Genomic DNA, 13,596 nt, shown 5'->3' on the forward strand with positions numbered 1-13,596 from the left:
AGAACACAACAACGAGCTTTCACCGTTGGTTCTTAATAGGGGTTAGCAATAATGACATAGACTAAACTATAATAAGATTAAAAATTTAATAATAAGATAAATTAAAATATAAGTCTTCATTTGTTATAAAGTAAAAAGTTTAGGATAAATATTGTTACTTAACTCTTTTTTTTCTCTAATTGACACGTAATTGTCTCGAGTGCGGCCCCATGGAACTGCGGTGGCCAGCGCAGCAATGGATTTTTCTCCAGAGCCGATGACGACGAAGCAAAGCCGGTCGGCTAGTACCGTCATCGGTGAGCTCATCTTTTCAACTTTTGAAAGCTGTATCTAGATGGAATGCAACTCCACTAAGTTCATACATACTCATACACAACTATGGAAAGATCAATCGATTTGCAGTTCTAAGTTGAAGCTTCAGCGATGGTGCGTAATTCTCTCCTCTCTCTCAGGCCGCGGTATCTTTTCCTGTCTCTGCGTTTTGCTGAATTTTTGTTGGAAATGATGATTTAGGCGAGTGGCGGCGTAGAGGAAGCGACGAAGCTGAAACTGTATTCGTACTGGAGGAGCTCTTGCGCTCACCGCGTTCGGATTGCTATGAACTTGAAAGGTCTCTCACTCTCGCTCACTTGTTCTGTTTAAATTTCGTTTTTCTTGAAACCTTAGCGCTTTGATGATACCAGTGACTGATTTTTGCTTGCGCGTGTAATTCACAAGCAGGGCTCCGTTATGAATATAAAGCAGTTAATTTACTCAAAGGCGAGCAGTTCAGTACCGGTGAGTTCCTGGTGCTTATTTATGAATATAGCCGAGTGCTTGATGTATAATTTCAAGTAGGCAGGAATCCTTTTGACTGTTACTGTTCCTTCACAGAGCAGATGCCTGAAAACAAACGAAATAGTGACCCATGGACAAAATCTTGAAGAAGATTCAAGGACAAGATCGTACATCTTCCCCCCCCCCCCCCCCCAACCAGGTCCACCACCACTTCCCCACACACACCCCCAAAAGGACATGTGTTTTTTTACTTTTCCCAAAGCAATCAGTTAGGAACAACTATTCTTGTTTGTTACTTTTGGGATTACCCCCATCAGTCGTCTTTTGCCGCTCGTGTCCTCGATTTTGGTAGAGGAGATAAATTATAGGTGGAGATTTTATCTCAGTGCGCAGGGCAATGAATTGAACCCATGACCTATTGGCGCAAATCCTAGCTTATTGTCGTTTTAGTTACTTTTAACCAACTGAAGCAAGGAGACAATAAATGAATAACTATCTCGTTAATTGGCCTGCTTATCTATTTATTCAACATACCTTTTTTTCCATTACCTTTATCAAAGTAAGCTTCTTCCTCGGTTATTCTCCATTAATTTTTCCATAACTGACTCTGGTAATAAGATGATAGAAATGGCTGCTTCACTAAAAAGTATCCACATGAGAGTGACATATTTTGTCTGCATCAATCGCTGAATGCTTGGGCTGACCTGGAGATTTTGTACTACTTGTTAAAGCATATGCCTCCTGAGGACATAGTTGTAATGTCTCCATTATGATTTATTTGTTAGTACCAAGAGTATGGCAATCTTAATCTAACTTGCATAGCCTGTTAGAATTGATTAAGGCTCCATCTGGATGCATATGGCATTTAGTGAAAATATTTGATGTTGATTTTGTGAAAATTGTCTGCATGCAGCATCTGTATATGCTAAAAACAGTATAGGATATTTATAGGCCGATTAAGAAACTAAGAGTATGATGGAACATGGGAGAAGAAACGCAATTTGATGGGATCTCGTAGAAATTCTTAGAAAGGAATTTCCAGTTGTTACTTATTTCAAATCCCTTTTGTTAAGGCTCTGAACATTCAATCTTTAAACCAATGCCCAAATTATCATATCAAGATTTCATGCCATGTTTTTCGAATAATTTGAATCATATTTATTTCATTTTGAATCCATAAGTCCATACAACATAAGAGACCTTCATGCATATCTTTTTACACATTCTATTAGCTTAATGTATATTAGATGATGTTGTTGATGGCACAAGTTCAACTAAGGCGTAAATGGGCACATGTTAAGTAAAATTCAAGCACTAGTTGCTTATCTTTACTTATCCAAAAAAGAAAGAAAGAAAGAAAGAACAAACAAAAACAAAGAAAAGCACTTAAAATTTTTCTCATTTGTTCATTTTCAGTTTATGGTATCAGTTCATGAGATTAGGATGCATATTTGCCCTTAGAGTTGCAAATTTTAGGTTCCATTAGTATAGGACTTGTTATTTTCCTGCCGTAATATGCTTCATAACATTCTTTCTGTTTCTAAATGCAGAGTTTTTGAAGCTCAATCCGATTGGTTATGTGCCAGTGTTGGTGGATGAGGACATTGTAGTTTCTGACTCTTTTGCTATCTTAATGGTGAGTGCTTTGACATTTGTCACCTTTATTCCATGTTTTTCAGGGCTCTCAATGAAAGGCGCACATGCCTGTGCCATAAAGCTGTCAGATCTTTTTCTTCCCTTACCTCCTTCCTCCCCTACCTTCTTTTTTTTTTATCATGTGTGTGGCATTTATTCTAATTATTTCTTATTTGACATATATCCAAGCATTGGAAATAAAACTGTTTTGCACGCAATGAATTAAACTTCAAGTAAATTTTCACCTAATATGTGACATGGCTTTAGAAATCGAAGTGCCAAAACCAAATTGGTTTCTCCCTTTGTATATAATCTCGATGCAGAATTGGTTGTACTACCAGTTTTCCTGATATGTGCTGATTGATGTGCAGTATTTGGAAGAGAAATATCCTCAACAACCATTATTGCCTCGTGATCTTCAAAGAAGAGCAATCAACTACCAGGTAATTATGTAGGAAAAACAGATTAGAAGTTCTTTCATTGATCCGAATGAATAATTCAATCCCTATTAATAGGGAACTAGAGTACATCATAGGAAAGATTACATATACAAACAATAAGGAAAGCTAAGATGTACAAGATACAAAAGTCAAAGATACAAAGAATCAAGAATAAGAAAGTATTTAAATCTGGGTGAATACTTTTTAAAACACTGAAAATTAGATTAGTGTTAAATCAAGAAAGATTGGACTAAGTAATCATAGTCCACTTGTCCCAATGATCTCGTGAATCAATTAACAAATTATCATATTTTCTTGATCTAGTCTTGCCCCATTCACCTCCGACATGATATTAATTTGATTGATGTTGTTGAACAACTTGACATTAACATTATTTGTGCATTTTTTTTTTTTTGTAGTCATTCATTTGTATTATACAAGTTCTCACTATATTATAAACATTACATAAACCTGACTCTATAACCAAGTATTCTAACTGAATACAAGGATTAATGTAAGGAATTAGACCTGGCGAAGAAAGGCTAGTTAGTTTAAACAATAGAGCTAAGTTTCATTTTTATTGAATCTTTTTGGCATCTAGTACTCTCTCTGCTGAAAAGTGTTTAAATTGCTTCCACATAACATTAGTGGGAAATTGCATCATTCGCAGATTTAGAGATCTCTATTATGAAAGAAAACTACTTAGAGTTGTTTCTTCTCATTTTCCTCTTTGTAGAAAAATTGTAGTTTCAAACTTAGCCTCAAACTCCTCAGCAACAGAAAATTACTGTTTCAAGCTTAGAGATGCCCAGTTGATTTCTTAGCCTTGGTATCCAGGCTTAAGTTCATTTATTGTTTTGTCTAGTAGAAAAAAGAGGTAAAAGGACCACAAAATAAAAAGGAGCCAATAGGCACTTCTGATTTTTGCCTCTCTTTGAGACCATCCTTTTGCTTATCTATATCTTTATTGGAAATTGTATTGTTTATTTCAACTTATATTTTGCTCTTAAGTAGCTAGTGAAGGAAGCCGGAAATGCCAAGATATTTTTACCCATACTATAGTTCAGGACACCATCTGATGTAGGATGATGTAGCACTCAGCAAGTGTAATCTATCATACATGAATATGAATCTTCAGCGGTAGTTTCATTTCACTGATAACAAAAATATTTACTGAAAGAAGAGGTTTTGGTAGGCTTGCTGATAGTAGTGCCACTGAATGTATATGTTCTTTTGTTTTGTCTTAAGCATTCACAGCATTGTGACTTTATGTCTTAAGGATTTTTTGAATGCCATGCTTTAAAATCCTCTTCTGGTTTTATGGGAGTAACATGATTGCAGAGTCATAACTTCCAGGTTTTCCTCTTTTTGTTTTTGCTTCTAGATATTGTTGTAAATTTAGAGATATTTCAAAAAGTTTTATCCTTTGTTTTAATATTATCTTTATTTGAGAAATTCTAGGCTTTACACTTGATTTGTGGGCCCATGTTTTTGACTGGGTCAACTAGCTTATCTGAGAAGCCAACGTTCATTGACTTGTTCAGCAACAAATTCTCATTGAGTTGTTCAACAACCAATTTCAGATTGGCCTCCAAATTTCCCTTCTGTTATGAATGATGATAGCCTTATCCCATTTGAGTATGGAATTTCCCTGAACCAAGTTCACTATAAATGTAGAACCTCTTCTTTTTCTATATATACAGCTGCATTTAATTATTCTATTGTTGTTCCTGATACCCCCATATTGTGAGTGCATACAGGGTCCTGACTTGGATGAAATTATTGTCTCTCTCTCCAAATTTTCCAACAGATATATGGGTTATGGAAGTTGTGTTAATTTCTTTTGAACAATATCTTGCCCCTTTGTCGGCACCTTTTTAGTAATATAAGTTGTCTATGGAGAAAAAAAAGGGTTTCTGAAATTTACTCTTATCTTTTACTTCATTTTTCACTCTTTTCGATGTTGATTTATTGGACTGGTTCTCAATATATTGTTATTTGGCTTATAGGCTGCAAATATTGTTTCCTCAAGCATACAGCCTCTTCAGAATCTAAATGTACTGGTGAGTATTGGAGGGGATCACTGCTTTAATATTACTGTTTTTATTTCTGAAATTAGCACGCTACCATCATATTGCTATTTCAGCACCATGTATTTGCATCTTATTCCTGCTTTTGAATGTGCAGAAGTACATTGCAGAAAAAGTTAATCCCAATGAGACGCTTGTTTGGGTTCAGTATCATATTGGGAGAGGCTTTGAAGGTAAACTTTATCTAATGAACTGGAGATCATAGTCAGCAGAAATTACTTTGATCATCATTTTCTTCTACAAAATTTATTTAAAAAATTGTTTTGCATTGAATGATCAAGTATGATAAAGTGGTGGTAGGAGCATTGTTGAAAATTAGACTATATGAAAGGACTAGGATCTTTTTCTTGCGCCATTAACATTGCATGCTTTTTATTATTTATTGATGTTTGCTTGTTTTAAAGAATGTCTTTTATTTTCACTTTTCTTTCCCACCCTGTTCTAGCCATTTTTTTTATATTTGCAATTAATCTGTGACAATCTTTAGTTTCTATTAAATGTTAGTTTGACGACACAAGAACTGGGTACCCCCATTGCATGGGGCTTTCTACTTTGTGAGGGTTGTATGTATCCAGCCTTCCCCTTGCTTTTTTGCCAAGAGGTTGTTTCCACAACTTGAACCCGCAACTTTCCCATCGCAAAGTGCCTTACCATTGCAACCAAGCTTGCCCAATGAAAATAATCAGAGAATAGGTATGAGCTCTCTTATCCTCAAGCCTTCATCGTCTCCTTGGTACAGGCCCCATGATTATTGTATACCTTCTGTCTGTTAGCCTAATATTGGAGTACCTCAGAAAGAAAACATGACCTTTGGTCCTCACACTTATGGTCCAGTTTCATAGAAGGCATGTTATATGCTGTTTCAGACAACTTGTTTTGCAGGTTTGTGTTTCACCCACAAGGATCCAAAATCCATTTAAGTGATATTATAGCATGTATAGAACTTTATCCTCCAACGGAATATTAGTTTTGAATTGGGAAATATTCCATTTGGCTATCTCTGGGAAAATAGTAACGTGTACCTATTCTGTACTATGATTTGCTATAGTATGATTTAGGTTACTACTATATTGTATTTAGCTGATTCCAATGTACACATGTTCAGCTCTGGAGAAGCTATTAAAAGATTATGCTGGGAAATATGCCACTGGAGATGAAGTCTACCTGGTTTGCTTCTTCCCTACCATCTGTGTTCAGTTCTATTTGTGTACTGCATAAACCTAACAGCATATGCGATTCCGCCACCCTGTGCATGAGGATGCGTAGGCCAGGGTTGTTTTTATTTTTTCCACTGTTCTTATTGGGTGCTGAACAGGGAGTTTTGCAGCATAACTACCATAATCATAACGAATCTTTTAGGATTACTAGAACAAGCTGGTTACGTAAACTCAATGCACTAAGCAATCAGATTGTACATTATGGTAAACCAAAATTTGAGGAACAAACTGTTGAACTTGTGATATCAGAAATTCTTGAAACCTCCGATGGTGTTTGCCTAAACTTGGTTGTGATGTGCTTGGTCAAGGAACACTTGTATGTCTCTAGTTCTTAGGGTATAAGAATTCTAGGGGTCATAGTCAGCAAGGGGTTGAAATTGACTTGGTCTCGACAGTGTTGGATTTCTGGATATGTAGAAACTGGTTACTGGGAGTCTTAGACATAAACAAAAGTGAGGGTGTTTGTATTGAGACAGAGTGCTGGGAAATTACTATATATTTTGTAGGACTCGACAACTTTTGGGCTTTCAGGTCTAGTAGCTGTGTTTGGGGACTGTGAACAGAACATCAACAACTGCAACTTCATTGTAAAGAGGCCTATTCCCGGTCAGGGTTGAGGACAAACAATCAGTGAGGCATGACATGCTATTTCCATTGGCTGATTTGTGAATACGAGTTTGTAATTGGACATAACTATAGAAATAAGCTCGAAATTCTACATGGAGTCTGTTACATGTACTACATGGAGTCACATAATGGTGCATGCAATGTGTGAAACAAGTACCCACTGATGGCTTGAAATTCTTGTTCGTCCTAATTCTAGTATGATCCAGATCCTATTCAGGTGTTATTTCATGCCAATGCAATGAAAGCAAATTTTCAAATTGATGCACTGTTTAGAACTGGCTATCCTTAACCTTTCTGCGCAAGGAATGCAGTCTATGAGTTTGAACCTAACACATTGCTAGAATTACAATAGGAGCACACTTAAGAGTGCTTTGTTTTGCATGAGAAGGTGTTGCTTTTCACACATGGTATTACTTTTTGCCATATAAACTTGAAATGGGCTTGGTATATTGTTGGTATTGCTTGCAGGCAGATTTGTTTCTAGCACCACAGCTTGGCGCATCAATCAAAAGATTCAGTCTTGACATGGTATGCTATTCCTAAACTGATTAAGTCTGTAATAAGGCCAATTAAATCTTTATTTTTATGTTTTGGCTTCAAATAATTTACCCTTATTTTTATGATATGCTTCAAATCTTTATTTTTATGGTCAGTGAACCTTGGTGGTCATGGTAAGGTTACTCCTTTGTGATGGGAAGGTCACAGGTTTCTGTCATGGAAACAGTCTCTTTGCAAAGTATGGGTAAGGATGTATATAAGGATGACTCTCCTCCAACCCTTGTAAATTGGGGGGCCTTGTGCACTGAGGAAGCCTCAATTGAGATGCTTGTCTAACTTAAGCAATCGGCATGCCCATTTCTTAAAGAGAGAATGGAAAGTGAAGGGGTGAAGGCCACATTGGTGTGGGTCCTGGACTTCCCTTTCTGTCTTATTTTAAAAAATTTATGGAATAGATGCTGGTGAACTGTTGAAGGGTGCTACTCAGCAAAAAGAAAAAAAGATTTTTAAATGGTGCTGTCTATGTTAATCCAGAAATCATATAGAATTGGCTTTTGAAATACTTTTTTACCTTCTCAAATTATGTAAGATAGTTTCGAAGACAGAACAGTTAAATTTAATATGTAGTCCACTGTCTTCTTGATTACAAAATTGTTGTTTGATTGGTGGTTATGTGAAAGTGGCTCAGCTTAGCATCTTATATCATTTTGAGGAAGTTCTAATATCAACTCTCTCATTGATTTTCACAGACTCCGTACCCTCTTCTATCTAGGTTGAATGAAGCATACAATGAGCACCCTGCTTTCCAAGCTGCCATGCCAGAAAAGCAGCCGGATACGCCTGTTGAGGTAAGAGGCTGAGGTAATAGACTAGTACAAAGTACTTACTGATATATGCTCTTTCTTCTCTTTGCATTCTTTATTTTGCATTTCATTCGTTTCTTTGGGGGATGGGATTATGACTTAAGGCATTATTAAGCACCATCTTAGTCTTCCTTGGTGAGTGACTCAATCGACATATATTCTAGCACATGGTTGTATGCTTAGCCCCTAAATACTGGGTTAAATGAATTGCTATGATTGGCGTTTGGGGTTTTTTACTAAACTTGGACTCTATTACCCACTCTTAATATCGAGCTGTTTGATAGTGTTGTGTCTGTTGCTTAAACTAAAGATGACCTCAAATAAGTTGGCCTTTGTTGGTCTTACACTGACTGAATCCTTCTCCTTTCTGTTTCTATATCCAGATCTGAAGAGCCATCTAACTTTGGAGGGCCCCTTCAAAGTAAAGCTACTTAAGCAGATCCTATCCCAGAGCTTCGATGTTTCTAGCAGATTATATTGCCACAAAGCTCATATTAGAATAAGCCCGGAATAAAATGAAGTCCTGTAGCTATGTCTGAAACATCTAAGCCATATGGTTGCTGAAGTTCAACTCTCTTGTTGACATTCTTCAGCAGAACCAAACATGTACTATTGTTTGTGGTTTGAAGTTCCTTGTGTTAAAACTCTTATGTTTTGCTGTGATTAATATAAAGCTTTCCTATTTCTCTTACTTTCTTACCCTGTCTCTCCTCTTTTTGATGGCCCCAGAATATACTTTGCTTGCCCATTTTGCAAGGAAAACAACTATTGGTTGTATCCAGTGCATGAATCTTCTCATTTAAGAAGACTGGATTTGGGGGATGATCGTCTTTGTATGCAATTTACCTAATATCGTATAAATGATGTGATTCAGCTACCAATGTAACTAATGATGCTCGATGTTGTCAACTCAACAATCTACGCCGATAATTGGCTACTTAACGCAATTCTTTTCTTCAGTTGGAGGCTATACATAAAGGGAACAAATTGAATACTAGCAATGTTGAAAGGGTTATTTCGATCAACATACATAATATTCCCAAGTAATTGTCTAAGTCAAATATTGAGGAGAGTAAAAGTGAAAGAAACTCCTTGGGATAGTGATGAGGGAAAATGTCACCGGCTTCATAATTACTCCAATATCCAAGGAATATGACCAGTAGCAATAATGACATGTGTACGATTGGGGAACCACACCCCTAGCGTCATCCTACTTAAGCCCAGAGGTGGCACGTGGCAGATATATCTCAGCAAACCGAGTAAACCTATTGTTCAACAAAGATCCTCTGGATTCCTCGACATCCATCATTGCTTTGAGGATCATGGAGATAGGGACTATCCCGAACTCTTCGGAAACTGATTATCTAATCCATATCTTTAAGATCACGATTGTAAGGCCCGCTTTCGAATACTCGAAAGAAGGTCATTACATAGATGATATAGAACAAAACTGAACTTAACTCATATCATTTCTAGCAGCAGAAATTTAAATAAGATTTAATTACATTCCCAACATCTCATAACTCTAGGCTCGATGGCCATACAAAATAATAAGAGGCTCAATGCCCATAACATAATAAATTCTCATTATTACAAACCTCACCAATTAGAATTTGAGCTATGAGCACGAATAAATGCCCATAACATAATGAAATTGCTGGTCAAACATAAATTTGAAATTTTTCTAAGGCAAATGACCAATTAGAACATATTTTGAAAATGTCTTCATTTTGAGAAACTAACTCTCGGTATTTTGATAACTAGCATTCATTGTTGTAAAAATAATTTTTAATGAATTTTTCAAGAAACGAAAACTATGTATTTCGATAGTGGTAGAATTGTAAATTCGTGAATTTGTACTAAAACTAAAATTCTATCTTTTTACTGTTATGGATTTTGATTTTTTTGATATTTTTATTGAATCCAAATGGGGGGTACTTTCTTATTTACATTTATGTATTAAAGTAAATGAAAGGTAAAATATAAATTAAAGAAAATGCAAACATTTACTTTAAAGGTAAATAGATAGGGTGTGAGCAGGTAGCTTCCATTCAAAGGCTTATGGGAAGAGCTCGGGACGAGCTCGAGGTCATGAGCTCGCGACTTACGGGAGAGCTCGCAGAAAGGACATGCGGAAAGAGCTTGAAACGAGCTCGAGGTCATGAGGTGAACAAGGGTTCGCTGAACGAGCTTGTAGTCAAGGGGTTGAGCAAGAGCTCACTGGACGAGCTTGAGGTCAGGCGTGCGGCAAGAGCTCGTGGCCAAGAGCTTGAGAAATGAGCTTGCGGGAACGAGCTCGCGATTAAGCTTATGGTTAGGGAGCATATAGGTATGAGCTCGCGGCAAAGAGCTCGTTGGAACATTAATAAAGCTGAGCGTGTATATATATATATATATAACTGGGTTTGTTGAATAGAACAGGGGCATTCTAACGACTGTTTAAGCATGAGTATATGGTGGATTGGCTAGGCAGTGTATGGCTCGGATAAGCTTTACAAATCAGTAAGGGGTAGCAACTCGTTACGCAGGTATGTATATGTGTATTTATAAGTAAGTCTCATATATGGGCGAACAGTATATATATTTTCAATTAAGCTTTTGCTGTTTCTGCGAGACCTCCAAATACCTCAATGAAATCATTCGAATGGACTGAGCATTTTACATTCAAACACAACACATATACATATAAGAAACATTTGGATCAGCGAGTTCATTTGGGTATGATACACACACACACACACACACATATATATATATATATACATTTAACACTGCTTCTTTGGATGCAGAACGAGCAGAGGTTCTCATCCTCACCTAGTTATATAAAATGCCATTCAAGAAGAAAGCTTGGGGTGAAAACAAACCCCATTTCGAGACTACAAGGAGACCCACAAAGAGATACAGAAACAAAAGGTTGAACACAGTGAGCTAAAAAAATAACATAGCGAGCTAAAATGAACTGAAATGGACACAGTGAACCAACATGTACACCTCAATCGTATCAGCAGAAGATGATGTATAAAAGAACTTGTAGCATGAAGTTAAAACAGAAGGTAAAAATCAAGGAAGCTTGCATTGAAAATAAATAAATATATATATAGGAGAGCTCGCACTAAAAATAAGTGGAAGTGCATGAAGAACAGTAAATGAGAAAGCAAGAAATCAAGGAAGTGAAATACTGAATGTATAAATGAGCCTACACTGAAAATGAAGAGGGAATGCAAGAAGAACTTGCCTGATAACTTTGCTATGCAGAGAAATTCTCTATTCTTGAAGCTGCTATCATCCCAGACGAAAAATACAAGCAACCAGGAGGGAAGAGAAGAAATAAGAAGAAGAGGACATGGATAGGAAATATGGGTACACTTAGGAGAAGGGTCGCCAGTGCATGTGTAGCACGAAAAAGGAAAATAAGCAGTTTGCACCTGCCACTTGGTCAAAATGACCTGATTGCCCTTCACCTTTACAATGGTCAAAAGGAAGACCAAGGGTACTATTGAGATTTGCTGGCCAATTTATTTTATTATGATTTTCCTTTAAGAATTTCAAATCTCATTTCTCAATTGGGCTTAGCCTATGTCGTGGGCCATTCCATGGCCCAACTCACTAACTCAAATAAATTATCATAATACAAGCCCATTCAATATATAATTAAAATTTCAAACATATCTCAATGGCCCAATCTAATTGGACTTTCCCCACATTTTTGGATTCCATTTAGATGGGCCACCAAATTCTCATTTCCTCTTACTCTTTATTCCATAAGCAAAGAAAAATATTTTCAACCCTCAATTAATTAAAGCAAAAATTTTTGAATCCAAAATAAAATACCCGAAAACGTCTAGACCCCCTAGCGGGTCGTTACAACGGTTCCGCGAGAGACGGGAGAGGATCCCTGTGATTCGGAAAGAGGATTTACCTTAACAAGAAGATAAAAAGGCAGGTAACCGGCACGACTAAGGGGATTCCTCTCTTTGGCCTAAGGTTCTTTACTATATACTGAAAACTAGAGATACATCGGTAACTGACTTGATCGTTGGAGTGATACCGGGGAAGAAAGTCCCTGACTTCCACCTTTTTGTAGGTGTTTGGTTTGAGGCAAGAGAAGGTGATCGGTTTCCGCATCACCATTTTGGCGCCCACCGTGGGGCCGAGGCATTTTTCTTTATGTCTCTCCAGTACGGTTTATCACGACGTTCAAGTTATCTCTCTATCTCAATGGCAACTAAAAGGCACCAATCTCAGGTTGCCGGTGGTAACCCTGCCCCGGAGCTGAGCCAGAACAATCCTCCGAGGAGCCAACAGGGGAGGGACTGTAGCCTAGATAACCCTCTTCCCCCGCCTGATTGGATTACGCTTTTGGAGAATCAGATCTAGCGCCTAACGGAGCTACTCATCGGTTTCCTGGACCACCAGCACTAGCACGCCCATCATTCTCAAACGGGGGGAGGTAGGAGCCCCCGTTGGAGAAAGGATTTTGCCAGTGCGAGGCGAACCCTCGAGGATAGGGACAGGAAGATGGACATGGGGAGGCCGAGGAGTCTTCCAGCATGTCGTATGCGCAGCAGCAGCAGCAGCAAGAAAGGAGGTTGTGTCAATATTATGTGCCAAGTCAGGTGGAAAAAGGTAAGGAAAACCAAACTGATAGTTTTCAGTTTGAGGTGGAAAATGAAAGCTCTAAGGATCACATAGAAGATTCAAATGAAGAAAGTTCTCAACCCTTTAGTAACTCAGAAGTTATTGAGTCTGAATTAGAAGATAACACTCTTGAGGTTAATAGAATATAACACTCACTTGAGTGATTATCTCTTATCTAGGGATAAGATTAGGAGAGAAATAAAACCTCCTGAACGGTATGCTCATGCAGACTGTATAACCTATGCCCTAAATATAAGAGATTTTATAGAGCTTGAAGAACCTATAAATTACCAAGATGCCTGTGTTAGTAAAGATAGAATCCACTAGTTAAAAGCCATGGGAGAGGAGATGGACTCTCTCAAAAGGAACAAGACTTGGTCCCTTGTGAAAAGGCCTAAAGACCAAGAGATCATAGGCTATAAGTGGATCTTTAAAAGAAAACCAGAAATACCAAGAGTAGAACCACCTAGATTTAAAGTAAGGGTAGTTGCTAAGGGGTATTCCGAAAGGGAAGACATAGATTACCATGAGGTATTCTCTCATGTGGTTAAACACACTTCCATAAGATTAGCCTTGGCCCTAGTAGCCCTATATGATTTAGAGCTAGAACAACTAGATGTCAAGACCGTTTTCTTGCATGGAAACTTAGAAGAAAGGATTTATATGGATTAACCTACAGGATTTGTAGAAAAAGGGAAATAAAATATGGTTTGTTTACTGCAAAGGTCATTATATTTCCTTAAGCAGTCTCCTCGGCAATGGTATAAGAGGTTTGATGAGTTTATTCTTAGGGAAAATTACAATTGGAGTA

The 13,596-nt window shown here is 37.5% G+C and overlaps 1 protein-coding gene across 3 annotated transcripts in view; it reads left to right on the plus strand.

Moving 5' to 3' along the window:
* The first annotated feature begins 261 nt into the window (after window positions 1-261).
* LOC127809521 (glutathione S-transferase zeta class-like) overlaps window positions 262-13,596 on the plus strand; it is a 50,558-nt gene continuing 37,223 nt past the window's right edge. Inside the window, exons 1-11 of one of the 3 annotated variants that reach the window (XM_052348369.1) lie at window positions 262-426; window positions 514-610; window positions 721-777; window positions 2,328-2,413; window positions 2,784-2,855; window positions 4,862-4,915; window positions 5,040-5,115; window positions 6,048-6,109; window positions 7,255-7,314; window positions 8,034-8,145; window positions 8,531-8,838. In XM_052348369.1, the coding sequence (XP_052204329.1) occupies window positions 424-426; window positions 514-610; window positions 721-777; window positions 2,328-2,413; window positions 2,784-2,855; window positions 4,862-4,915; window positions 5,040-5,115; window positions 6,048-6,109; window positions 7,255-7,314; window positions 8,034-8,144 (678 nt within the window). In that variant the 5' untranslated portion in view covers window positions 262-423 and the 3' untranslated portion in view covers window position 8,145; window positions 8,531-8,838. Of the gene's footprint in view, window positions 427-513; window positions 611-720; window positions 778-2,327; window positions 2,414-2,783; window positions 2,856-4,861; window positions 4,916-5,039; window positions 5,116-6,047; window positions 6,110-7,254; window positions 7,315-8,033; window positions 8,146-8,530; window positions 8,839-13,596 lie in introns of those variants that run through there. The other 2 variants (XM_052348370.1, XM_052348371.1) reach the window with 2 other exon arrangements.

This window comes from Diospyros lotus, chromosome 9 (assembly GCF_014633365.1).
Source record: "Diospyros lotus cultivar Yz01 chromosome 9, ASM1463336v1, whole genome shotgun sequence".
Classification (NCBI taxonomy): Eukaryota; Viridiplantae; Streptophyta; class Magnoliopsida; order Ericales; family Ebenaceae; genus Diospyros; species Diospyros lotus.